The sequence below is a fragment of the Fundulus heteroclitus genome, unplaced genomic scaffold (assembly GCF_011125445.2).
Source record: "Fundulus heteroclitus isolate FHET01 unplaced genomic scaffold, MU-UCD_Fhet_4.1 scaffold_43, whole genome shotgun sequence".
In the NCBI taxonomy this organism is placed as follows: domain Eukaryota; kingdom Metazoa; phylum Chordata; class Actinopteri; order Cyprinodontiformes; family Fundulidae; genus Fundulus; species Fundulus heteroclitus.
The window spans coordinates 1,353,090-1,380,440 of record NW_023396846.1 but is presented as its reverse complement, the minus strand read 5'-3'; the positions used below and the strand labels follow the sequence as shown (position 1 = coordinate 1,380,440).

At 46.2% G+C, this 27,351-nt stretch overlaps 1 protein-coding gene across 3 annotated transcripts in view; it reads left to right on the top strand.

The window, feature by feature from the left end:
* Positions 1–27,351, top strand: part of arfgef3 (ARFGEF family member 3) — a 44,995-nt gene that overhangs the window by 3,707 nt on the left and 13,937 nt on the right. For 2 of the 3 annotated variants that reach the window (XM_036131398.1, XM_036131400.1), the window contains 25 exons: positions 2,759–2,810; positions 5,729–5,810; positions 5,892–6,032; positions 6,123–6,191; positions 9,737–9,853; positions 10,912–10,957; positions 12,039–12,123; positions 12,198–12,302; positions 12,392–12,516; positions 12,672–12,919; positions 12,994–13,106; positions 13,251–13,383; positions 14,043–14,608; positions 16,059–16,411; positions 18,212–18,378; positions 18,450–18,615; positions 19,551–19,658; positions 21,187–21,402; positions 22,286–22,396; positions 23,643–23,793; positions 23,867–24,190; positions 25,532–25,665; positions 26,684–26,829; positions 26,955–27,134; positions 27,210–27,351. In XM_036131398.1, the coding sequence (XP_035987291.1) occupies positions 2,759–2,810; positions 5,729–5,810; positions 5,892–6,032; positions 6,123–6,191; positions 9,737–9,853; positions 10,912–10,957; positions 12,039–12,123; positions 12,198–12,302; positions 12,392–12,516; positions 12,672–12,919; positions 12,994–13,106; positions 13,251–13,383; positions 14,043–14,608; positions 16,059–16,411; positions 18,212–18,378; positions 18,450–18,615; positions 19,551–19,658; positions 21,187–21,402; positions 22,286–22,396; positions 23,643–23,793; positions 23,867–24,190; positions 25,532–25,665; positions 26,684–26,829; positions 26,955–27,134; positions 27,210–27,351 (4,080 nt within the window). The remainder of the gene's footprint in view (positions 1–2,758; positions 2,811–5,728; positions 5,811–5,891; positions 6,033–6,122; positions 6,192–9,736; positions 9,854–10,911; positions 10,958–12,038; positions 12,124–12,197; positions 12,303–12,391; positions 12,517–12,671; positions 12,920–12,993; positions 13,107–13,250; positions 13,384–14,042; positions 14,609–16,058; positions 16,412–18,211; positions 18,379–18,449; positions 18,616–19,550; positions 19,659–21,186; positions 21,403–22,285; positions 22,397–23,642; positions 23,794–23,866; positions 24,191–25,531; positions 25,666–26,683; positions 26,830–26,954; positions 27,135–27,209) is intronic. The other variant, XM_036131399.1, reaches the window with a different exon arrangement.

The following is a 27,351-nucleotide window of genomic DNA, read 5'->3' as shown; positions in this document are numbered from 1 at the left end:
AAAGTTGGAGCTTTGTCCTCAATCCTCACCTTCTAATTTAACAGAGACTGCAACCAGAACACTGGTGGTGACCCGGTTCTCGGTTCTGACATCTTGCCCAAATGGACCACAGGGACAGCTACAGTAAAAATAACAGCCTCTGATTGTGGATGTCAGAACTGTCACCTCCAGTCCAACCTGGACCTGGTTGTAAATCAGGAAAACTGAAGCTGACGAGCTCATTATCATAAGCAGTGAAGGAGGATAAACTGAGCGCTAAACACCACGATTAGCAGCTACAGGTATAAATCCTCTGGTTATTCCTCCAGCTGCGACATCAGCAGCCAGTCTGGACTGGATCAGGGTCGGTTTGGGCCAAGTTCAGATTGGACCTATAACCAAAAGCCTCCCTGACTGGAGGAAGCTGGTTCTCTGGATGGATCTCTGTCTGATTTTCATGGCCTGGAACCAGGAGTGTGACATGGACTCAGTTCTTGCAGCCATGTTCTCAGTCCGGGTGATTAAAGGTCCTGTGTGTGAGCTTCTGAAGCGAGCTCAGCAAAGTTTACTGTGGTAACGTAAACTTTGAGAACAAAACAAGAGAACAAAACGGTACACGAAACTCAAGAAGTGACCCGTGTTATGAGTCGGTTCATTTAGGACAGAGAGAAGCTGCTGATAAAATAAAATAGGTTCTTCTTGTCTAAACAGCCTGTATTTGGTAGAATCGTGGCTGAAACTGTTTACTCCAGCTACAACAATGAATACACCAGCAGCAAATGCAGCTAGTTTGCTTTGAACTAAATGACTCTCAGCTCCATGATTAAGCCGATCCAACATAAATGAACTGATTCCTCTAAGCGACCCGCTGTGGTCCGGCTGTGATGCTCAGAGACCGTCCTGGTGGACGTGTGTGGTGACGGCGTGGGGACGTGTCCTCTGGTGTCTGCAGACGCTGTAGCGCTGTGACCTTTATGGACACAGGTGGAGGACAGGTGAAGCTCGCTGGGACAGGAAGTAGAGGTTCAGGTTGTGCTGACGCAGGGAGACTCCTGTTCTCCTCCTGTGTGCAGAGTAACGTCAGAGAAAGGCTGAGCTCAGGGTTCACAGGAGCCCGACTGAGCGTGTCCGCCCTGGACGCTGAGGCCAACCGTGCCGCAGCGCGCCGCCATGCTAAGAAGTGTGTGAGGTTTCACCTGTGAGGGTTTCTGGACCCGACGCTGAAGCATCTGCAGCAGAAACAGGACATGCTCGGTTCCTAACATCCATGTAGCAGGACGTTGGTCTTTACTGTTTACATGGAAATTAAAAAGTCAACAATGGGGCTGCTGGGTCAAAGCTGAGCTGGTTTTAGTCGTCAGTCTAACTCGGTACCAAGGAGGAAAGACATCAGGAGCTACCCATCAGCCTGACAGTTTAAATGTCACTGAAACAGTTTACAGGCCTGTTTTCTTCTCAGAAAGGAGAAAATCTTTATTAAGAAGTTCAGACTAATAAGAAAAGACCAAAGAGCTCCTTCCTGCTGTGCAGCACGGTGGTGGAGGGGTGATGGTCGGGGCTCGGGTTATCGACTCCTCCAGAGTCCCATTTGGATCCATCAGTCTGACAGCTGAAGCTCGGTCTGAACCGGGTCGTCAGCAGAACCACGAGCACAAACTCAGCAACCGATCTAAAGGGAGCAGGAGAAATCCCCGGTCCAGTTAAAGCCCAGATCGTGTTCTGACAGAAATGCTGAGACCTTTAGTGTAGAGATGCAGATCTGCAAGAGTCAGTGAATTAAAGCAGGCCTGGAAAGAATGGACCAGAACTTTGTCCACAGAGATGTGAGAGACGGATAAAACCGGACCTGCTGAGCAAGGTTCTGCCAGCTGCAGGGCCTGGACCCGCTTCACTGACTCTCCCCGTGTTTCTGCTGTTTGCTCTCCTGCAAAGCAGCCGCTGTCGTGTGCAGACACGCCCAGAACGTCATCCAGCTCTGCTGCTGACGGCCGCCTTCAGCACACAGAGACGGCCCGGTAAACGGTGACGGCGCCGCTGCCCCGGACCGCGGCGAGGCGACCCACAGCCAGAACTGTTTCTGCTCAGAGAGCTGCTGGACCTTTACACATTACCTAAAAAACAAGAAGAAACCTGCAGATTATTATCAATGGTTCATGGCTGGGAGGCGTGTTAACATTACACAGCTTCATTATCAGCATTAAACAATTATACATCAGTATTAAATCCTAAAGCTGCATTTACTTTGAATTTCTCTGGTTTCATTTGTTTATTCTGGTCAGTAGAGATTCTGATGGTACTAAAAACTGAATGTTAGGAACACTGCAGATGGAAATGAGCTGGAATCAATGCTTTAACTGGATATTTGGTGTCAGTGAATAAAACAGACACATTAATTCATGCACTCATACATATTCCTGCATAGAAAGATGTTTCCATGTCTGTCTGTCCGTCCGTCCAAATAAAGTTCTCTGGTTTAACCTGGAGCTGCTCAGAATATCACACCCTAGAAACTACATCAAATATTAGCAGAACATTTCAGGTCCATGCGTTGTGACTCTTTATGCCTGCATCTGATGGCAGACGCTGTTTAATGCAACTTGAAAGAGTTTTGGAAAGTGAAGAGATGTTAAGGAAACTAGAACTAAAAGGAGTTTAATGCCAAAAAAAGTCATTTTTATGTTGTAGCTTGTGTCTAAAACTGATAATAGAAAATGTTTGAGTAATACTGAGTAATTTTTGTGTTTAGTCACTAAATTCCCTGTTTTCTGTTATTTCACAGAAACTCTGGAGTCCCAGAAGGGATCAGCCAGGATGTCTCCTTCACAGCTGCGGTGAGTTCACTTCCTCCTCCTTTTATCCGCTCAGCTCTGGTTCTGCTGGGTTTCTTTATGTTATATCTAACGTACCGTAGTCTGTAATAATCAGCTCTGGCCGTGTGTGTGAGGTTTTCTGCTCAACGTGAAAGTTTGAAGAAGACTCTGATTGTCAGAAAGTCCTGCATGGTTTCTGGTTCTCTGAGCGTCTGCTGGTGTTCCTGGGATGGAGGTTATTTCCCTGTAAGCCTCCTCCGTGTCTCACCCTGCTCCGCTCTGGGTCTGTCTCACCTTTAAACTGTAGAAGGTCTGATTTGAATGGATGGAAATGATCCTGGAAACCTTCAGCTGAAAATGCAAATGTTGAACTGAGCAGTGAAATAAAAGTGGAGCCCGTTAGGCTGAAGGTTCTCCTGGACTCTCCCTAAACATCTGAGGACGCTTTGCCAGCAGGAATCAGTTAAAATGTCTGATTATTATCTGCAAATGAAAACTAAGAGACCAGAACATGATGGGTTTAATAATAAATGCTAAAACTGCTCTATAACTGACTTATATGCTGTCATAGATCATCTCAGAACACAGGTATTTATGTAGATTATTTACTGGTCTGGGTGTTCACAGAAAGCAGTAAATCTAGAAAAATAAAACAGTTCTGTCTGAATTTATATAAAAAAAAGAAAAAAATTTAGAGGTCTGGTTTATATTTAATATCATTCCAAAGATAAAAACCAAATGAATTCTGATTATAAAAAGTTTTTGGTAGATGTGACGTGTTTGATGTGGATCATTTTGACTCCTACAAACACTTCCTGTTTAGGCCAGACTGTTAAAGTGGTTTTGGTGCTAAAGCTCTGTTTCGTGTGAAAGCTTCAGCAGATAAATGTTCTGTTTTAGAGAAGAAGTAGAGGACCGTACGTTGTCAGCATCAGTGCTGAGAACTAGCTCTGCTGCCAGAGCTTTCAGGAGCAAGAACCTGCTATGGAGGTCCTCGTTATGCAGTTGATGGACACCACACCAGAATATGTGGTGAGAAGAAGCTGTAAGAACTTCCAAAGCAGCAGGAGCAGCAGGTCTGACAGCTGCTGAAGCTGGATGAGAAGTTCAATTAATGGTGAAGACGTTGTAGTGGAGGAGAAGATGGGCGGCCTGGAGAGAGGAGACGGAGACGTCAGACACAAAGGATGTTGGTATGGAGCTACAGGATGGAGGGAAACCAGAGAGGAGGTCCATGGAGGTGGTGGAAGTGTTCTAGGAGAACGTTGGTGTGGTGCCTCCACATCCAGGTGGCAGAGGAAGAAGAAGAAGAAGAGCTGGTGGAGCTGATCAGCTTAAACTCTTGGTGATGACATGTTTGAATCATCTGTGGGACTGAAAGCTGCGCTGGAACCATCTGGATTGATCTAAATGTGATATTTGCTCCTCAAGCTGTGAGTTCTGTGGTTTCCACTGAAGCTCCTGCAGGTTTTCTCTCTCTGGGTCGGACCTCCTTGTTCTCCCCGCGGCTCAGTTTGCTTTCTTCAGGCTCATGAATAGACGCTGGATTGATTTAGCCGTCCCTGCGGCCCGTTTAGACCTGAGATGGTTCAGAGCCGCCTGAAAGCCCGGGATCCATCAGAGACGGCCATGACGTTCCAGTGGCTGGAAGAAACACAGAGAGGCACTGAAGGCGGGAGACGATGTAATCAGACACGTTTCTTACGTAACCGACCCGCCGCTGGGCTACATGCTTGGGTTGGTTACAGTAAATCCAAATCTGAGAACATTTCAGATCGACTCGCTGCACGTTGGACCAAATAAATGTGTGAATATAGACCAGAGGACATAATAAAAGCGCTCTGTCCTCCTTCCTCTGAGACGTTAATGTCAGTTTTAACACGTGACCTTTGGGAAGTCTTACATGTTGCAGCTGACCTCATAAGAAATGTGAGGCGGTGAAGCCGTCTGATGAAGCTTCCTCTCTGTGTGCCGACCACCACTCACTCCTCAGGATTAGCAAAATAAAATTCCAATTTCTTATTGAAAATAACAATAATTAGTAATAATAATTTTTTGGTGTATCCATGAAGCCCTGGCTAACCCATGTGGAGAAACTATAAAATAGCGACCCATCCGCACGCCTGACGCTGTTTTTACCCACAGCTGAGCCGTTTTTAGGGTTTCTTTTGGCTCCGCCCTTCTTCCTCCTGATGGTGTTTTATTTACGAGAGAATAAATTATAAACGGGGATCAAGAACGAAGAACTCTCTGTATTTCTCTGGCGATCGTTTCAGCATTGGTGCCCCCTTCTGGTGGAGCGTGGGTATTTCAGGAGTTTCTTCTCTAAAATGGAAAATATATTTTATTTATTAAAATGGATGAAAAAAAATATCTCTGTTGTTGTTTGGAGCCTGAAACTGGCCAACATTTAAAATCAGTGAAATACTCTGTATACAGTGATAGAAATGTTATTTTGAATATTTCTGGTTTGTGATTCATTACACATTTACAGAATGTTTCTTTTCTCTTTTTCATGTAGATTCCCTAAAACACTAAATGATGAAAATGTGGAGCTGATTATTGGTACAGCAGTGAGCAGTTTATCTGGACATTTGGATATTGTTTTAGAGGAACTGAATTCATTTAAGTCAGGCTGTTAGAATAAATGTAACAACTTGCTGACGCAGATAAACATTGATTTGGTTTCTTCTTACATCATCCGAGCATGAAGCTCCGCATGACTCAGAGGTCGGATTAATGGGGAAATTCAAAGGTCAGATGCATAACTTCCTGCCCTGCTGGGCCCAGATATTCATCAGAGAAGAAGCTGAACCAGAACTTTATCAGCCAGGATGTTCTGGTTGTATTTTAGATGCTCTAAAATAAAAATGTTTCCTCCTTCCTGCTGTTTAACATCCAGCGTCTGTAACGTCACCGTTTTCTCTCCCTCTGCTCAGAGAGCGCTGCCTGCTGCCGCTGCGGCTGGCGCTGGAGTCCAAAAGCACCAAGCTGGGTCAGACGGCGCTGACTGGCATGCAGGTACCTGAGGCGGTTCTGGTCCTCGCTGCGTCAGCCGTCCTGGTTCTGCCTAACCTGTGACTCTGTCCCTGCCTCCATCAGAGGTTCCTGTGCGACGACAGGTTCTTGGGCGGCGTGGGCTCGGAGGCGGAGGTTCTGGAGAAGCAGCTGCTGAGCCAGATGCTGGAGGCCATCAGGGTGACGCCGGTCCTGCATGAGGACCTGCAGGTGGAAGTCATGAAGGTACGGACCTACAAACCAGGAACAACCTGCAGATGTTTCTTATTATCGGGTCTTCTGCAGAACCTCAGAAGGATCTCTCTCTGTCTGCAGGTCCTGCTCTGCATCACCTACTCCCCAAACTTTGATATTAACGGAGACTCCATCCTGCGGATCGCTCAGGTGACTCCATCGTTTGTAGCTTTTATGTATGCAGATGATTTAACCTTTCAGATCTGCAGAGATGACTTAATGGGGTATGTGCTGATTGCACCAGATCAGGACCCGGTCCTCCAGACTTTTACCGGTTTGCTCAGGTCTGGTCTGTCTGCCAACTCTGAATTAATTGGGAAGTGTTCTCAGGAACTTCAGCGTCTCTTCCTGTCCTCGTCTGTTGTTGTTTTCTGCTGAGCTCTGAGCTTCAGGGCAGAAACTGAAAATGACCCGTTGACCTGCCTGGACCTATTCAAAGCAGCATGCACAGCTTTTATTAGGAGAAACAGTGATAAATGATTGAATTAGAACAGAGCTGACATTTAAATGTCTGAAAGGAAAAGTTTTAGTTTTATTTTAGATGCTGAGAATGAGCTCCTTCATTTTTCCTCCTCAGAGGAGCTTTTATCTCGGCTCCATGAGAATATCTCTGTTGCAGGGAAGATACTGCCTACTGATTGCTTTTCCACAGAACCACCACCTCCCCTAAGGCTCAGTATTCTCCAGGCGGTGTCTGGACGTTTGTCTGTATCTTCTGGACTCCTCAGTTCTCAGATAATTTAGATGTGTATCCTCATCATTCTCTGAGGTTTATCGGCTTTTTGTTGGATTAAAAGCCAAACTTTGAGGCCTGCAGCTGTTGGACCTTTAATTGTACAAAGCTCTGAGTAAATCATTGACCTATCCCTGCCCTGCAGCATTTACCTCCAGTCACTTAATGCTAACAAACCCGGTAAAAGCTGCTTTGTGTGAATGTTTGCAGGTTTCTCTCTGCCGTCCCTTCAGAGAGAAGCAGGGCATGTTTGCTGCCATTAGCGGCTCATAAAAGCTGCCCCTGTTGACGTGTTGATGCTTTCAGAGCCACCGGGCCGGACCATCTGCTGTGAGCGAGGCTATCTGCGTCTGTTTGTTTGCTCATAACTCAGAGCGCCTGTGAACGCTGTCAGCAGGTCTCCATTAGCCGCGGCAGGCCGCGCTAACGGGCCCTTAATGCAGAACACCGCCATGGATCGGCACCGCTTACTGATTTATTCACCGTCCTTTTACAGCTTCCCTTTATTAACTAATAAGAGTTCATGTAAAATAATTCAGTCTGATCACCTGCAGAGACGCGTTGATCTTTAATAGAGACCAGGTCCTGGTCTAAAGACCTGTGCTGCTGCGCCACCTAGAGGAAAGAAAAGCAATGGTTGCACATTGTCTCCTCCTACTGGGAAAGAATGGGATAATTAAAACAGTTTTATTACGTCTGTCAACTAGGGGTGGGTATTGCCAAAGAAGTCACAATTTGATTTGAGTCAAGATTCACATGCCACGATGCGATTCCATCACGATGCATCACGATACTTGAATTATCGCGATGCATTGTGATATTTTCACTGAACACTGTTAGAAAAAATACAGCCATTACCAGTGGCTGACTGGCTGTGTATGATCTGGATAGTGTCTTCAATTTATACCTAACTACAGTGCTGTTTACATGGCCTCAGTGGTCCTTTAAACCAATTAAGTTGTATTCCACTTGTTTTTGGCTGATGTTCACCAACCATTCATGCAATTTAATTTATAGTTTTTTTTAATTAATAATCGATACTTGGCATCAAGAATCGATGCAGTATTGCGAAAATTAGAATCGCGATGCATCGTCATGGCGATTATTTTGCACACCCCTACTGTCAACCTACTTTTCTAAATTAAGCTCAGCTCCTGCTTCCATTTCGTCCCATATGGCAGCACCAGCATGACAAGTAAAGTCAGACTAACCTTCAATGTGAATAAAATTCATCAAACAGGTGTAAGTTATTTTATATTTTATCTTAGTTTCCTGATTAAAGATCTAGAAAAGGGAAATCTGTAGCTCCAGACTAAATGGCTGCTGATTAAACCATCCATCATATGCAGGGTTCCTATTAAATCACAAGTTTTCCTGTCCCAGTTCATATATGATAAATATATGAATTTTTCCTGCATCAGTACTAAAGTTTATCATTTAGACACAGAGTTGGGTTTATCAGCATGTTGCTGGTATTGCGTGTTCTCCTGGTGCAGGTGTGGGTTTTCTCTGGGTACTCTGGTATCTTCATACAGTCTAAAAACATGACTGGTAATTGGTTAATGTAAATTAGGTTGTGTGTGTGTGTGTGTGTGTGTGTGTGTGTGTGTGTGTGTGTGTGTGTGGTTGTTCTTTGTTGTCCTGTGATTTGCCGGCCCAATGATTATTATAACATGGAGTCAGAACTGTATGAATTTTAACCTGGAAAATGTGAAATTCTGACCTGAAACATATCTGAAGATTCTCTTAGGAACCTGTTAGAGTTGTAAAGACATCCTGAAGAATCCCGTTCCTTAAATCCTTAAACCTTTCCATGCAGAGTCAGTGGTGCTGTGAGGTCAGACGTCAGAGGACGTATCGACTCTTCATTGATTGGGTGTTAAACGACCCAGCAGCTGCAGACTTTAATCCTGAGTCTAATTAGCTGGTCTCAGTCTCTGCTGAGCTGATTCATGAGGCTCCAGCTTCCTGCTGCTAACCAGGTTTCCTCCACAGCAAATCCTTTTTAAAGTCATTATAATGGATGGATTCTGACTGTTTTATAGAGGAAAACACTGCATTAAATGTATGGAAGTGAGTTTGTTGTGAAAATGAAGTATTTTGGTGAAATGAAAGCTGCTGGCCTCTTGCTGGATGAACTAATGGGATCTATGCTGTCTGTGATGGGCTCTGCACCAATGAGCTGCCTGCGCTCTGTGAGCCCAGATGGTGGCTGTTGTCTCATTCTCCGGCCCTCCAGGGCCTTTGACATGCATCTGAGCTTCGACTCTCCTGACTCTGATATCGGCTCCTTAGCAGAGATCGGCTGTAGGCTACTGAGGCAGATTAGTCGTGGTTTAGGTGTAGTGATCAGGACACATCAGCCTGGAGGATTTGAGTTTGGAGCCAAATGTTCCTCTTGGTTCTTATGTGAAGTTTCTGAAAGTGCCGGAGAAGAAATGAAGAAGGCCGCAAAGTTCTGGCTCTGCTTTCTGTCTTCAGACAAAGGCTGTGCTGCGTTACAGAGTCTGACCTTTTAATCTGACCAGAGGATGCTCTGCAGACCGAAAACACATCCTCCGTCTGGTCACCGTGGCAACCATGGCGCCATGGAAACTTCCCATAAACCTCCCCGACGGTCCAGCATCTCTCCACGATGCTCCTCTGGGCTCTGTGTGTCTCTGCTGCTCTGCTGCTGCCATGTAGACGTGTCAGAAAATCCCCCGCCGACACGGTGTGTGTGTGTGTGTGTGTTCCTGTGCTGCCAGCTGAGCGGAGACATTTTTTCTCATTTTACTAGTAAAGTGAGGACCTTTTATGTTTTGGTCCTCCCTTATTTTCTGGGCTAGGTTTACGACTAAGGTGTCAATTAGGTTTATTTTAGGTTCAGGGTCACAGAAAGGCTTGGAAATGAAAGGCAGTCTATGCACGTCAAGGCACGGTCCTCGATGTGTAATTTTAACAAGAATGTGTGTGTGTGCAGGTGTGCATCGAGACCTACATGACCAGCTGTCACCTGCGCAGCATCAACACGGCGGTGAGGGCCACCCTGAGCCAGATACTGGGAGACCTGACGCTGCAGCTGCGCCACAGACAGGAGGTCAGGGAGGACACACACACACACACACACACACACACACACACACACACACACGTTTACATGAAAGAGACACGACAACCACTAAATGAGGACCGTGGGGTTTACATCCTTTCATCTTTAGTACCAGGAAATCCTCCTTCAGCTCTGAGGTTCTCCAATCAGCAGAGAGGTGAAATCTCTGAGTTTCCCGTCTGTTCTGTCGCTGTTCGTTTATCTAAAACCAGTGTGAAAATCTAGTCCAGTGTTTAATCCGACAGCTTCTAGAAGCACTCGCAGTAATTGTTTAGTTTCTTTCAGTCGATGACCAAACTTCAGCTGTCGGACTGATTCAGATTTAATGACAGAGGAGTTTCCTCCACTCACCGACCACAAGGAGCCCAGATCATCATTCGCCCACCACCATGCTGAACAGCTGCTGTGACGTCTGGGCTACGCGTTATAGACAAACATCTCTGCTTTGGGCTCATTTATTCATTGGTCCCTAACTCTTTCTATATCTAAGTTCTGTTGTTTGTTTTTAAAGCAAAAAGCTTTTCCTTCATACTTTTCCGTCCAGTCTGTGTTGTCATGAACTTTGACCTTTAACCTGCTTTTGTCCTTTCTTCTTGGAGTCTGCAGAGACTACATTTCCTAACGATGCTCTGTTAATCAGTTAATTTCTCTCTTAATTTTAAATGGCTGCAGCCAGAAGAGTCTCTACTGCATAAAATGTTTAGCAAAGCACAGATATGAAGATTTGGGTTAATGTCCAGGTCTGATGTTAGTGTTGCTGTTATGGCTGATAACTAATATCATACACGCTGCTTCAAAAAATCAGAGAACTTTGAGCAGTTTTCTGATTTTCGTCAGATTTCCTCTCCCAGATGATGACCAGTTTGTCTGTAGGTCTGATCTGCTTTTCCTCCTAACTGCATTTTGACCATATTATGTTTTTCTTTTTATACACAAGTCATTATGAATACATGCATCTTTCTTTCCTTTTACCGAGCTTGCAGCTTTTTTCCTGAGAAATTATTTGGCATTGCCTCCAAAACACCGATCTCCTGCTTTCTCTGCAGGAAGCTGAAGGAGATGAGGTGACGGTGCTGCCTCTGCAGAGAAAAGGTACATCTGTGTCTCTGGTCTTTTCTTTCACCGCACAAACTTCTAGGAATAAATGTAAGAATGTCTAGTAAAGGTTTCTGGGTGTCCGGATGAATTGCTGTTCTTTGGATGTCTTTGAGAGACAAACAGGAAGAAGGATCGGACTGAGAAGAGACGTGTCCACAGAATAAATATAGCTGTAGTTTGGCTCCACTTGCTGGGTAAAGATTGGACATTTTCCATGGAAATTAAGAAAGAACTTACCAATTTGTACCATTTTTTTTATCCAAGTCTAAATCAGTTAAAGGTTAATTACGGAGCAGGATTTGATGAATAATTTGTAATGTAGAGACGTTTTGAAGCAAATTTAGTGACTATTCTGCTGATATCAAGACTGACCTGCTGAGCGCTGCTGGAACAGAAATTAGAATCTCTGGAGGTCTTCACAGAGCATTTCCTAATCCTGAACCTCCGTACCGATCTCTCTGTGTTTCCCTTCCTCTCTGCACTTTATTTCTACTCCATCACCCCTGACAGAACCTGACTAGCGCTCTTTCTTCTAAGTGGCCTGTTGTTGCCTTTAATATTAGCTCCGCTGTTGTTTCCTCTCTTGTAAGTCACTCTGAACGAAGGCGTCTGCCAAAAACACATAAAGCAAAATGACCTGCATGCTCTGATGCCTCTGAAGGCAGAAAGCCAGGTAAGGAGAATTATAACTCAAGGCCCGCGGGCCAAATCCGGCCCATCAAGGTAAATTATCCGGCCCCCAAGAGCCAAAAAAAAGGCATATCATGTCATAAAGTAGAGGCATATATCCTTTTAAAGTGGCTAAAACTGTGCCTTCAGTAAGTGTAACTCACCCCAATATCAACTTTTTTGCAGATAAACTGTATATACTGGGCCTAAGGGTGCTACTTTTATTATACTGTGGATTTTTTATACTTCTATGTGAACTGGAAGGAAATTATGAAATGAAAAGTATCGTCTATACACGTGCAACCAGCCCTTTTAATGACTTCATAACGCCAGGGTGGCCCCATATGTAAATGTAAAGTCTCATGCATCGGCTGCCGCGGTTAAACCTTGCTGGGCGTGTCTGCAGACGTGTCGCCCACCAGCCAGGCTCTGTGCGAGGACGTGGTGACGGTCCTGACGGTCTTCTGTGAGAAGCTGGAGTCGGTGGACAGGTAACGCCGCCGCTCCTCCCGTCTCCTCCGTCAAACCCTCGCCGCTGCTGACCTCTGCCTCTCTGCCCGCGCAGCGACAACCAGCTGCTGCAGCTCCTCTACCTGGAGTGCGTCCTGTCCATGCTCAGCAGCTGTCCGCCCACAATGCACCTGTCCCGCGGCTTCACCGACCTCGTCTGGTACGCCTGCGGATCGCTCACGTTGAAGGGGAAACCTTCGCTCTGCTCTGAGGTCTTCATGACTTTGTCGTTTTTCTCCCCGCTCGCAGGAAGCAGCTGTGTCCGTCCCTGGTGGCCATCATGGGAAACCCGGTCAACGATAAAACCATCACGTCTCACCACGGCTACACGGGCATGCCGGAGAGGGAGCGGCTGTCAGAGAGGGTCGCTCTAGGTAAACGGGCCTGAAGAAAACTGCTGAGATTCTGTCTTTTAGTCGGGTTGATGCTCTCACAGCTTCACCAGAGAACCCGCCTCCAGCCCTCCGTCAGTCCCTCGTCTTCCCCTTATCTACGTCCCACTGACCTGCACTCTCCTGTTCTCCTCCAGGAATCGGCCAGGAGGCGGACATCTCTGGCGGAGGCGTCTCCGACCAGGGCAGGGGGTCCGGCTGCTCCTCCAGCGCCCCCGCCCGCATCGCCCCCGTGGTACGGACGGTGTGCTACATCGCAGCGGAGCTGGTGCGCCTGGTGAGCTGCGTGGAGTCCATGAAGCCGGTGCTGCAGTCGCTCTACCACAGGATCCTGCTGTACCCGCCCCCCCAGCACCGCACCGAGGCCATCCGCATCATGAAGGAGGTGCCTCCCCCGAGCGTCCGGCCGTCCTCCGCTCCCCACCAGAGCGGATACCAACGTCTGTCTGGCTGTTTCAGATCCTCGGCAGCCCTCAGCGCCTCTACGACCTGGCCGGGCCGTGTGTGGCCGAACCAGAGACCAGGAAGCGCTCCTTCTCAAAGAGGAAGTCCCACCTGGACCTGCTCAAACTGTCAGTGTGGTCTTCATTTCCGTCTTTATGGAGGAGAAATAAATGTCTAACCTTCTCACTAATAGGATTCACTGATTTTAATCTACTATTCTCTTCTCTAATAATCCCGTTTGTTTGGACCCAATGTTCTGTGTGTGTTCTCAGAGTGATGGACGGCATGACGGAGGCCTGCATGAAGGGCGGCATAGAGGCGTGCTTCGCCTCCGTTTCCTGCGCCTGCGCGCTTCTCGCTGCCTTAGATGAGCTGTCGCAGGGCCGCGGCCTCCAGCCAGAGCAGGTAGACTGAGAACAGGAGCCAGAACACTGAGCCGGACCGAACCAGAACCACAGAGACCCAGTCAGTCAGTCACCTTTAGAGAGGAGCTCTCCTAGCTAAAATGTATTTTAATTACAGTCAATTAACATTGATAGTTTTACATCTAATTACTATTCTGTATAATTAACACATGATTATTTATTATTAATTCATGAAACACAACTAAGAACAAACAAAACGTCATCAATATTTACTGCTTGTGTTAAGTAAATATTAGTTTCTTGCAGAACTGCTACTTCTAAAAACAGTTCATATAAAAATATAAATGCAGTGATTTTTGCTGCTGACAATGGAAGGTAAAAATAAATACTGTAAATGAAAATAAAAGTAAAATAACCTCAATAAAATACATTAATCAAACCTTAATACAACAAATATTACATTTAGAAATGATTGATAACTATTTATGGGGTGCCTGGAGGGAGAAAGATAAGTGAGGATGGATGGATGAATGGGTGGATGATGGAGAGATGGATGGATGATGATGGTTGATTGATGGATGGATGAGCAATGGACGGATGTATGATGGATGTATGAGGGATGGATTAATGAATCGATGGATGGTTGATTGATGGCTGGCTGCCCCTTAATAAAACGGTAAACCGCGTCTCGTCCCTCAGGCTCGGTTCCTCCTTAGGCGTCTCGAGGACCTGAAGGAAGGTTCTGAGTCCACCAGGGAGTCCATGGAGATCAACGAGGCCGACTTCAGGTGGCAGAGACACATCCTGTCCTCCGAGCATCCTCAGTGGGATCCCAGCGCCTCCTCCAACGCGGCGGGCGCCACCGAGCGCAGCCCGGACATCAGCATCAGCATCACCACGGAAACGGGACAAACGACCTTGGACCTGGAGCTGGGGGATCTGGGCCTGGGTCAGGGTCACACCACTCCTGAGGAGTGTGGCGAGGAGGCTCGCTTCCCCCCCATCTGCTCCTTGGGAGGCGCGGAGAGAGCCCAACGGGAGCCAGCAGGAGGGACTGCTCAGAGAGGCGAGAGGGAGGAGGGAGGAGGGCGCGCCGCGGAGGGAGCGGAGGAGAAGGACAGAGGCGGAGGAGGCGTGGTTCCTCCTGACGTGGTGCAGAGGAGTCACGCTCTGGTCTTCCCTGACATCACCAACTTCCTGTCTGTGGACTCCAGGACGAGGTCTCACCACGGAGCGGGGTCCAGGTACAGCGAGAGCAACTTCAGGTACCGCAGCATCCATGTTGAGGCGGTTAGATCAGGACTTTTTCACGTTTTAGTTTATTGGCGTACGTTAGGGGTGGACAATAATTCATTATTAATATATATCGTCATTTAACTTTATTAAATAGAGGTGATGATGATATTTCAATATACATTACAGTCTATGATTACAGCGTTTGTTGCTGACTGAAGTTCCAGGTTTCATGGAGTTTTATGGAGTTTTTTATTTTTTAAAGCGGATATTTGTCTGTTATATTGGAGGAGTTTTATAAACATGGTAGAACAATTATCAGTTTGTCCAGGCATCTGTTGTGGACATTCCTGGCAGACTTCCTGAAGTTTTTATTTTGTTTGTCTTGATATTGTAATTATACTGAACTAACAGAAATTAAGAAATATATCATGATAAAAGTTTTGGCCATATCGTCCGGCCCTAGCGTACGTACCGTATTTATCTGACTAAAGACGCACTTAAAATCCTTAAATCTTCTCATATATGATCACCGTTGTGCTTACTGACCGATTTTATGTGGTACAATGCTCTCATAAATCTGTTAAAATATGTAAGTACGACTTTGGTTAGCAACCAAGCTGCTCCACTCAATGGATATTAGGGGCATTACGGTACACTGTCACTACCTGATAGGCCCCCTGAGCTGTCTACAGACTGCCTGACTGTAATGTCTAAACTAGAAGTGCATTCATGTAAGGCAGCTCTTGCCCGGAGTACGCGGTAGCAACAATAAATCTAGTAAGTTAATTAAATATAAAAGTTTATTTTGGCTTTATGTTAGAAACAGGGCAGTGTAATCCAACTATTCTGTCTCCTGACAGAGACGGACAGCTCTCAGTCTCAGGGGAGAACATTGTAAGGCGACCATATGTGATTTCTTTAATGAAAACTGGGGACGTCTCTGATTTTGTTAAGCACAAAATCTCTGCAGGGCCGGGTAAATACCTCTTGTTGAGCTAAACCTTTTTTACTTCATCACCATACATGGAAATCGGGGACATTTCTGGGGACGGCTTTTGCCAGGGACGGGTTCTCTAAATCGGGGACATCTAGTCACCCTACCAGAGGGACGAACTTCGACAGAATATGTAATGCGCCTTATAATCCAGTGCGTTTTATAGTCCCAAACATACGGTACACATCTAAGCAATTGTCTATCAGTAATTTTCAAGCTAAATGTCTCCTTTTGGCGCCATCTAGTGGCAGTTTTCTAGACGACATCATGCTAACCGTGTCTAACGGTCCTTTGACTGTGAATACATGTTAACGGGACCAGCGGTCAGTTCCCTGGCCGCCGGAACCGACCAATCACAACCAAACTGAAAAGTAATTGGTCGTCATTGTGTGTTTTTCTAATCGTATCTAAAACATGATATCCACCCTGTTGATCCCTGCTGGCTGCTTTATTTGACTGAAATCTCGACTCTTGTTGTCCTCCAGCATGGAAGAGCAGGACTTGTCTCGGACGGAGTTCGACTCGTGCGACCAGTACTCCATGGCTGCAGAGAAGGACTCGGGCCGCTCCGACGTGTCCGACATCGGCTCGGACAACGTGTCCCTGGTGGACGAGGAGCAGCAGACGCCGCGGGACTGCCCGGGCCACCGCTCCCTGCGCACAGCGGCCCTGTCCCTCAAGCTGCTGCGCAACCAGGAGGCGGACCAGCAGAGCGCCAGGCTGTTCGTCCAATCGCTGGCCGCCCTGCTGCCCCGCCTGCTGGGACTGGCCAGTGCCAAGGAGGTGGACCTGTCGCTGCAGAACTTCTCCTCCACGTTCTGCGCCGGACTGCAGGCGGGTAAGCTGAAGGAAGGAGGATCAGGGGAGATTGATTATCTGGCTGATTTAGTTCTGGGCTGGAAGGCTGGAGCAGAACGGACTCTGTGTCATTCAGTAACAAACAGCATTTTGGAGCATTGCTGCTTCCTTTTCTTCTTAAAGCACAAAAAGCTACTGCAGGACATCTGAGTTAATTTATAATGAAGAGAACATCTCAAGTTTTTGACCTTTTTATGTGATTAAGATCCCGTCTCTCTTAATTCAGCTGGTTAATAATTTACCAGTTACTCCCGGTTTTATTGGTTATTTTTCCCCACTCTCTTCCTCCCGTTCCTTCATCCTGGTTTTCAGTAAATCCTCCAATGAGGAAACCAAAATGAAACAAAAATTACTGTTAGACCTGTTCTTTCTCTGCTTCTATTTTTCATAAAGGTATTTGGTTTGCTAGCTTACATCTGTGTTGAAAGATTCACGAACAAGCAGTGCAATGGCTTGTTTGTTGCACATCACGCCATTGCACCTTTTGTATGAAATGCGGCATACACTGTTTTCAAAAATCGTAACCAATTAAAAAAAAAACTATGGGAATTTGGCTAAGTACCTGGATTGCATTAAAATGAGAAGGACACCGGTTAGGAGCTGCTTAAGCTGCAGTTCCACGTACAAAACTTAGCTTGGTCTGTCCAGCTCAGCTCCTCCCTACTTGCTTCATATTCCTGCAGTTTTTGTTTGGACCGGCCTGGAAATAGCTGAAAAAACATTAAAACCAAGATATTTCATTCCACTTTCCTCCATTGTGTCTTCCACTGCTGTAGGACTTAAATGTTTCTGTCTAATCAGCTTTAAGGGCAAAGAGACACACCCATATTCTCATTCACTACCATTAATTCAATTCAGTTTTATTTATATGGCGTCAATTCATGATACATGTCATCTTAAGGCTCTTTCCAAAGTCAGACTTCATCAAATCCTCCAGGTTGGTCAGAAAGTTTCCTCTCTAAGGAAACCCAGCAGGTTGCATCAAGTCTCTCCAAGCAGCATTCACTCCTCCTGAAAAAGCGTAGAGCCACAGTGGACAGTTGTCTACATTGTTGATGGCTTTGCAGCAATCCCTCATACTGAGCATGCATGGAGCAATCTGAATTTTCTTTCCAAGCTGGAACTGAAGGATCTCTTTTGACAAGTCGGATCTCCTTCATCCTTCACATTTTTAGCTTCTTTAAATGACATTCTTTGAGAATCAGAAGATTCTGGTAGGATTTTTTTTCATACCACATTTCCACACAGAGATTGTTTAGCTTTAGATTCTTGTCTGTTTCTGTCTGCAAGTCAGAGGAAGAATGAACTCCTTGTATTTCCCACAAATAGGCCTATTTATCATGTAATAATATAGAGTCTGAGATCTTATTTCATTGGTGAATGACTGACAGTTTGAACCCCTTAAAGAAACAGAAATGTTGTTTTATTTTTTATTTTTACCATGCATGAAATAATTTTTTTTCTTTTTTGTTCCTTACTAAACTGCATGTAAAGTAGGAGAACCTGGATCTAAAGCAGCCAATCAGATCATGTTTCTCAAGATGAAACATGATCTGCTGCTCGCTAATCTGTTAAAGTTGTGTCAGTATCTTTTTAATTTGCAGTCAGGACTCAAATTAGCTCCCCAGTTTACTGACTCAACCAGTTTGGCAGCAACCTTCATATATTAGAGACAAAGTTGTCTGGAGGTTTTTTAGAGATCTGTATTAATCCTGATTTGAGTGTTTATTGGATGTTCCCTAAAGTTATTTGCTGGTTTTTGGATGTCCTTCTTGCTCAGGTGGGATTCAGTCTCCGGGCTTTGAAGCGGGCGACTCTCTGGGCTCCCAGTCTCTGATGAACGCTGACGGCCTCTACCTGGTGTCGTACTACGCGCTGCTGCTCAACCTCAAGCTGTGCTGCTGCGACTTCTACAGACGGAGAGAGCTCCCCCCCGTCCTCAGCCTGGTGAGCAGAGCCGCAGCCACGGCTCGTCCGCCGCCTCCACCCGCCTCACTGTTCCTCCTCGCCTTCTGCAGAAGGAGTTTGTCCGGCTGATCCAGAGCAGCGGCGTCCTGGTGGTTCTGTCCCAGGCCTGGATGGAGGAGCTTCACCACCAGGTGCTGGAGCGCAACCTGCTGGCTGACGCCGGCTACTGGGGCTCGCCGGAGCACCGCTCGCTGCCACTCATCACCATGCTGACAGGTGTGTGTTAAAAGCTCGCTTTATGTTAGAAATGCCTTTTCCCCAACACATATTACCCAGAGTGCTGCTGGAACCGGCAGCTGTGGTAGTAAAATAAAGCTGTAACAGGGATGAACCATAGAGGTGAGATTTAAAGGCAATGACAGAGTCAGATTCATGGAGTCAAGCAGAAATCGGTTCCTAGAGAAAAGGAACTGGATGAAACCTCATACTGGGACATCTAGGAAAACCCAGCATGCTGCAGACACGGCATGTTTGTGGTTCTGGACCAAGGTAAAGATTTTTAAGACAAAATGGACACAAAATGACTCAAATGGCATGAAATTCAGTCAATAAAGTCCTAAAGTCTCTGATTTTTCTATAATTTCAAAGTGAATAATGAAGGATATTTTTCTCTCAATAAAAGCCTGTGAGACTAATTTAGTTAATTTGCTTGCTCAGGTTTATGGATTCCTGTAATCAGGTGCTTCTCTCTCACCAATAAGCATGGACTGTACTGAAATCCATTGGACTGATTTGAAATGAACCGACTCTTCATCTCTGGACAGGAACTGGGCCTGTTTGTCTTGTAAAGCACCAGAGGACGAGATTAGTTAAGGGTTGGTAGTAAATTAGTAAAGGTTAAATGGTAGAGCTATAGCTGGGTGTTATCAGCAGAAATGGAGATCCATGCTAAACTTCTAGATTATAGACATCCTGCTGGTTCCTTTATGACTGAATTCTAACCCTCATGATTTTAAAGTTGTTCACGCATGAAACTATAACGTGAAGCATTTGGGCTGTTTTCTCTGAAATAGTTTTATTGTGGTCTTTATAATGGTCAGGGAACGTTTAAAGAAAGATAAATCATAATTAATTGTTTTCCATTATAATTGATGTTTTTAATCTCTGCTTCTTGCTTTTATTTTCTTGCTAACTTCCTTTTCTCCTCCCAGATATCGACGGCCTGGGCAGCAGTGCGATCGGAGGTCAGATGATCCGGAGGCCGTCCAGCCAATCGACGCTCTGCTCCGAGAAGGTTGGGATTGACACGGTGACTGCAGGTCTGTATGGAAACTGACCCCATGATGGATCAGCTGGCTTCTGTTTTTAGGTCATTTTGTTGCTTCTTCTCCAGGAATTACTCACAGAACGCTGCGATCTTTGATTCAGGAACATTTGCCTTCTTTAACCTTTAGACTCGCTGCTGTGTTATCAGACAGACTGCACAGATTTTATTCTGTAAAATAATGCAGCTGAGGATGCCGTCAGCCATGCACTTACTAAGGTGGAGATCCTGGTTAGATTCATTCCCATGTTAATGTGTTGGTGCAAAAACCAAAATATTTCCAGGTGTGCCCCAAGGCTGAGTCCTCGGCTCACTTGTTGTTGAGCCGTAGGCTGTTTATTGGAGGTAACTGGGATTGAAGGCAGCTCACAAAATCAGAACTAATGGGCCATAATTAGCTCAGAGAATCAAATCCTCAGAAAACACAACTGCTCTATTTAGTCTATCTTCACATTTTTCCTGAAGTAATTTTGTCTAAGGTGTTTTTGTAGTTCTGCAGCAGAATGCAGTTTATTTTTATAGGAAGGAATAGAATAGTGTAGGAGTATTAGGTGTCTTAAAGTGGAACTGTGTAAGTTTTGATCCAAGTGTTAATTTGAGCTTTAATAAATGATTTTTCAGTTCACTATTTAGCACTTGGGACATATAGATATTTAGTGCGGGCTTTCCTTCTCAAAAACTCAACTATGCAACTTGAGAGGGTCGTATCTGTCGCTGACTGGGTCATGTGACTTACAGCGCCGTTTTACTGCGGTCTGATCTCCCCTTAAACACCAGAGCTAACTTGTTAGGGAACAAAACAGATACGACCTTTACCTGATGAGACATATTTCTGGTTCTCTGATGTAGGATTTAATCTAGAGGGGTGAATGTGTTCTTGTCTTTTCAGGTAACTCCATGACTTCTAAATCTGCTGTGGTCTGATATCAGTTTAAAAACACTGAGGGACACTCTTTCATTTACCTACAGTGCAGTGTTACCAGTGGCCTTCATGGGCGCTACACCTGGACTTTACAGGTCTAGCGCCCCTAGTGGCTAAAGGTTACACAACGCTGCTTTAACAAAAGAAATTCAAGTTGTTTCAAAAATGTAATTTCCGTGGAGCAATGGTGGCTCAGGGGTAGATCATGTGACCCATGTTCAAAGACCTCAGTCCTCCTGGTGGTCATCCTGGGTCTGAGTACCGGCCTCTGGACCTTTGTCACATGCTTCCCCCTCTCTCTCAACCCGATATGCTGTCAGTATACTAAAGGCCACTAGTAACACAAAAATATATTATACAAGAAGTAACATTTCTGTCATTTTCTGCCATAAATTACTTTCTGAAAATATTATATTACATTAAAAGATCTACCTGTTTCCAAAGTCAATAAGCCACTTTTGGAGTCATAGGCAGTTTTTTAGTTATGAATGCTGCAGCTGAGTCACACGGATGACATCAGCGGTTTTCCTTTCTCCAGGATCAGAACCCAGCATCCTATGCTGGCTGCAGACTTATCTCCCCCCTCTCTCTTTTTAATCAGGCGCCGTTTTCTCCCGCTTCATCCTCACCGGCGTGTGGAAGAACCTGATCGATGTCCTGTCCACGCCTCTGACCGGCCGCATGGCGGGCAGCTCCAAGGGCCTGGCCTTCATCCTGGGGGCCGAGGGGCTCAAAGAGCAGAGCCAGAGGGAGCGGGACACCATCTGTCTGAGTCTGGACGGCCTACGAAAGGCCGCCGCGCTCAGCTGCGCCCTTGGTGGGTGAATCTCTTGACCTGTGTCGTCTCTTTCTGCAGAGACGAGGAGAGATGTAATAAATCATGGTTATAGAAAAGCATGGATACAGCAGACACTTCCTGAAGGCTGGGACAGGACATTCAGCAGTGAGCTGAGATTTATGGACAACATACCAGGAGGTCACTGAGGAGCACGGCTTCGGTGTTCCTGTGGGCAGGATGGAGGCTTTTGGGATGGCTGTGAAGAAAGAGTTTTACGTGCTGCTGGGTTTTAGGGCTAGGAGCAGAGTTCTGGACGTAGCTTCTCATTAATATCTGGTTCTTCAATCAGGAGCTCACTGCAGCCGCCCCATTAGGTGCTTCTGAGGGCGGAATGTAGGGATCCTTTAAAGGAAAAGGAATCATGTTATCCATGAGTTGTTTTAGAGCCCAGAAATGGTCAGATTATTAAGATATATAACATTACAGACAATCACTAGATGATGTTTTCTTCTCTTTCTGCAGCCGTATGGAGTTATAGAAGCTGCAGGGAGAGCCGGCTGTTAAATGGTTTTTTAACTTCATGGTGGATGTCTATGCAGACATTCTGTCACATCAGCCAGCAATGCTTTACAATAACCTGTTTAAAGCTGTAGCATCATGGTGTCTTTACAATAGATGGTTTTATGCAGTATTTAGGACAAAGGCGTCGTTATCATCAGAAATCCAGGCCTGATTTCTAGCATAATTATTAGCAAACAAATAATGAACATGTTGTTAGACCTCAGCTGGTTTCAGTTTTTATGCAAGTAGAAGAATACTAAGTTTAAAAAATGCTTCAAAGACACTTTTTCTGTCTGTATATCTGAGTTGAACGTGAGACGATGACTGAAACACATGTTTGCTGTTTTTCCGTCTCCTTCAGGCGTGGCCGCTAACTGCGCGTCGGCTTTAGCCCAGATGGCTGCAGCTTCCTGCGTGAAGGAGGAGAAGGAAGAGAAGGAGGCGGCGGAGATGGGAGACGCCATCACACAAGGTACCGAGAGCAGCGCAGCGCCAGGACCGTCACAGATTGTGTTAACTGTGTCATCGTTGCACAAATAGCCAAGAATTCAGATCTGAAAGAGAAACTTTAACAACTGAAGCAGCTTAAATACAAACTTCTAATTCCCTCACATCACTGTGAGATGCTCTCTGTGTATGAGGAGGGTTGTTAAGGTAATGCACCCTACTGGCATCTAGTGGCCGCTTTGTAAAACACACGTAAGAAGTTAGAAAATGCTGTTGAACAAGCTTGATGGCCTTTAAATATTTGGAGCTTAAGTTTGTAAGAAAATCTCCACGTTAAGCAAAGTTTGCACAGATGGTTTTCATGCAGAGCTGCAGCTCAGTTGTTCCAGTTTTCTGGTTTGAACAGTCATCTAGAGGAGATTAAGTTCATTCAGAATTAGTTCATTTGCTACAGCATCAAGATCTGTTATTTATATAAATGGCTAATCCATGGCCTATAATCTGCCTGCAGGGAGGAAAAAACAACACGAAATAAAATTAGACTTAATTTTGATTCTCTTGGTCTTGTTATGACTGCTTCTTCTTTTTCCTTTTATATCCCAATTTTTACTCGGGTGCTTCTCAGGTAGAAAAACATGCAAAAAAACCTTAGAACCTTCGCAGGTTGTTTTTATGAGCCGCGTTTCACATCAGAAACAACATCCAAAGTGTAAATGTCTGTCAGAAGGTTAGACTGGACCTTCTAGACGTGGTGATACCTCTCCACAGCTTTTACACAATCAGTTTGTGTTTGAAAGAATAAAAAAAACAAAACGAATATATATTAATTATTTTCCATCATATTCATCTGTAGTTCATCCGCCGTTCACTAACTGTTTGTTTTCAAGGACGTCTATGACGAGAAATGGCTGCAAGTTGTAATAATATTTGATTAATATCAGTATTTACCAGAAAAAACTAACTTGAGTTCTTTGTAACTTTATCTCACCGCATAGAAAATTGTTTAACATGTATAAAAGCACAAGCTCCATATAAATATTCAGAGATATTGTATTTAAAAAGAGATCGCACAGCCAAGGCTTTAAGGCACTTTGAAGCCAAATTCTGACTCCTAAAGATGAGAACAGCTGAATTTGTCCTTTTAAATCTGATGAAATGATTTTAAAGCTTTATCTCCAGCGGGGCGTAATCTCAGGTGAGGACGTCCTCCTCCCCACAGCAGCCTGTCTCTGCCCCTCTTTGCTCCAACTCTCTTTGCCGTCTGCTTGCAGTGAAGCAGCGGGTGGAGCAGCGTCTGGAGCAGATGGGCCGTCCCCAGGGCGTGCGGATCCACACGGCTCACGTCTTGTGCATGGACGCCATCCTGAACGTGGGCTTAGAGATGGGCAGCCACAACCACGACTGCTGGCCTCACGTCTTCAGGTGCCCACACACGTTCCCGACCCGCCCGCAGCCGCGGAGCAGAGAACCGCGCTCACACGTGCCTCTTCCTCAGGGTGACGGAGTACATCAGCTCGCTGGAGCACAGCCACTTCAGCGACGGCTCCTCGCAGCCGTCCTCCCTGACCACCATCACCCAGCAGAGCCAGCAGAGCCAGCAGGCCGCCGGCGTGGACCTGGGCCTGGAGCTGAGCTGCGAGCCGAGCCCCGAGGCCACGGAGCTGAGCCTGAGCCAGCCGGTCATCCAGCCGCTGTCCATCCAGGAGCTGCTGAGGGAGAGCGGCAGAGGGGGGCGGGGCCTGGAGCTGAGGAGCGGCAGCCTGATGACGGGGACCAGCGCCGCCAAGGCCGTCTGCACCCTGTCCACGCAGGCCGACAGGTTGGAGCTCCGCCTGAAGGGCCCGGCAGTGTTTGAATACGCTGATCTGAGTTTATCATCAGAGTCGTTGGCTTCACTGGTCGAGCATCAACATTTTATTCCCAGAGGGTCATCTGGTTCTCAATCTAATCTCAATCCAAACACTGTTCTGTTGTATATCATTCTCTGAGAACCTCAGAAGGTTCTGGGAGAAAATCCCCTGTAGATTAGCAGGTTCTGAAAAACAGAGACCAACCAGGACAGGTTAAAGGTCACTTCTGTCCTCTTTCATCCTCTTTTGAGGCTCAGTTTGAACTTCAGCGGGTCTAAGCCACGTCTATATGAATAAATACCTGGATCTGCTGCGCTGCGATTGGCTGATTCAATGATTGTGTTAATAGGCAATTAAACAGGTGTTCCTAATATAGTGGCCTCTCAGTTAATGTAAATAGGTTCCAGGAAGATGATCTCTAAGGCCATGAATGTGTTCATGTGAGCCATGGTGAGAAAAGTTGTTTTCACCTTTAACCAGCAGAGGGCAGCAGTGGGTCTGGCCTGATTTGTAGAGCATTTATTTCATCTCTAATCATAATTTAGATAATTTTTTTAAAACGATGTCAGTTTGTGTGAGGCAGGTCCTCTTAGAGCTTTCTGAGAAACGGAGTCAAGACTTCAGCGACTGCAGTCACATGTGCAAACATCCCCCCCCCCCACACACACACACACACACAGAGGTTGTTGTTGTGTTGATTTTTGTGTGTGTGTTTCTGCTTATTCCATAGATCATCTCTTATGTAACCACTTATCTGAGCTGCTTTTGCCGGGAATAAAGAATATTCCCTCTGATCATCTGCAGCAGATGGCCTGAACACATTTCTGATCACAAAGTGGAGCCAAAACAATAACAAAAGCTCTCCAGGCTGTCAGCCTCGGGGAAAAACACCATAAAAAGCACCTTTTTATGTGTTAGGAGGAAACGTTGAATAAACTAGTTAATTTTTTCAGTGCAGCTCTTCCTGTAGGTTTACCACAGGCCTGATTAATCCTCTAGGTTTGTAAAGTGATCCCATCATGGCTCTGACCTCAGCCCCGTTCCTCAACAGGGCGTCAGACACTCACCAAGTCGCCACAGTCCCATATCAGCCAGCATGATGGACTGAGAGGAAACTTGCTTAGAGACGTTTTAATCATTTTACTGCAGGGTTTGTAATCAACCCTCTGAGGAGCTGAGAAAAATGCTGCTTCCTGGAATCAGAAATCCTGAAAGGATGAACGCTGAAGTGACGTTGATGCCGACCAGTGAAGCAAACCTCAGGACCGGCTCTGGTCCGGCTGGCGGTGCTGAAAGCGTCTGTGTTTCAGGCTCTTTGAGGAGGCGGCGACGAAGCTCAACCTGGTCGGCCTGGTCGGGTTCCTGCAGCAGCTGAGGAAAGCTTCCCAGGCTCAGCTCTTCAACTCGGTCACAGAGACGGGCGACTACTCTCTGGTGATGCCAGGTAGGCTCCAGGTGTGGACGTGTCGCCGTCACCTCAGAGGAGCTCAGAGGAGTCAGGAGGGAGACTGGCAGCTGATGCTGTGTTTACTCTGTGGTGATCTGGACCTCCACCACAGTACGGCTGTATGATATGGAAAATAAGCTTATCCATAAAGTAGAAATCATATTGATTGATGTTGATAATTACCAAAACATTTAAAATATATATTTTAAGTGCAGCCCTGGCTATTTTATGCTTAGCAACCTAATTTTGGATAAAGACACACACAATCACTGAAATCAAACTCAACCTTTTATTCAACCAGATTTTTACCAAAACTACAAATAAAAAATAAAGAACACGTGATCTCTGAACTCTCTGAAGGGGGCGGAGCTTAGTGACAGAGAGTTCCTGGGTCTGATTGGCTGGGAGGATGTAATGACTCCAGTGTCAACCTACATGGCTAGAATGCAGAAGGAAGGAAACTTTATTCTATTGAACTTTTTATTGACCCTTTTTTTTCTATAATATATGTCTATTGATTGATATATGTGTTATTGAATAATCGTCCAGGCCTAGTTCAAGCTCAGGCTGATTGGGTTACTCTGGACTTTGATTAGGCCATTCTAACACAGCAAAAGGCTTTGATCGTAGTTTTGGCAGCGTGTTTTATATATTGATATTGAATTATCGTCCAGCGCTACACGGCAGCTGTTTGCTGCTGCTGAGCAGGCAGGTTTTGTGTCCCCGTCACCCCAGGGCAGACAGACATCAGTCTGGGAAGGTTATGAGGTCATTTCTCTGGTTATTTCTGAGTGGACAACAGGTCAGACGGAGTAGACGTCCCAGCAGATCCATGTCAGAGCGTGAAGCTCAGAGAAACGACCCCAAAAGCTCCACCTCAGGCTCTACAGGCCTGATCTCCTCATGCCGGGTCATGTGGGACGATAAAGGAGTTTCTTACCTGTTGAGACCCAGAATCTCAGCGTCTCAGGGACCAGCGTGGACCTTCAGCAGCATCTTCTGTGTTTGTCTTCAGGAGAAGCCAAGTCCACGCTGGACCGCAGCAGCGCTCTGCATCTCTTCCGCCTCGGAGAAGCCATGCTGAGGATCGTCAGGAACAAGAACCGGCCGCTGCTGCACATGATGCGGGCCTGGAGCGTGGCGGCGCCACACCTGGTGGAGGTAGGGGACGCCAGACTCCAGCGGGTCGGCCTTCACAGACGTGCTTCTGCTGAATCGTTACTTTAATTAATTTAGATCTGATTTATTCCATATTGAGGGAGATAAAATTGTCTCTTCCTCTCCAGGCTGCCTGTCACAAGGAGCGCCACGTGTCCCAGAAGGCCGTCTCCTTCATCCACGACGTCCTGACCGAGGTGCTGACGAGCTGGGCGGAGCTTCCGCACTTCCACTTCAACGAGGCGCTCTTCCGGCCCTTCGAGCACATCATGCAGCTGGAGCTGTGCGACGAGGACGTCCAGGACCAGGTAAGGGCGGGGCCGCGGCGGCGCGGGGCGGGGCAGCGTCCGCCTGCAGCCGCCAACCAGGCCGTCTCTCCTCAGGTGGTGACGTCCATCGGTGAGCTGGTGGAGATGTGCTCCCCTCAGATCCTGTCCGGCTGGAGGCCTCTGTTCAGCGCGCTGAGGACGGTTCACAGCAGCAAGACGGACACCAAGGACTACCTGCTGGGCGAGTACTCCATGG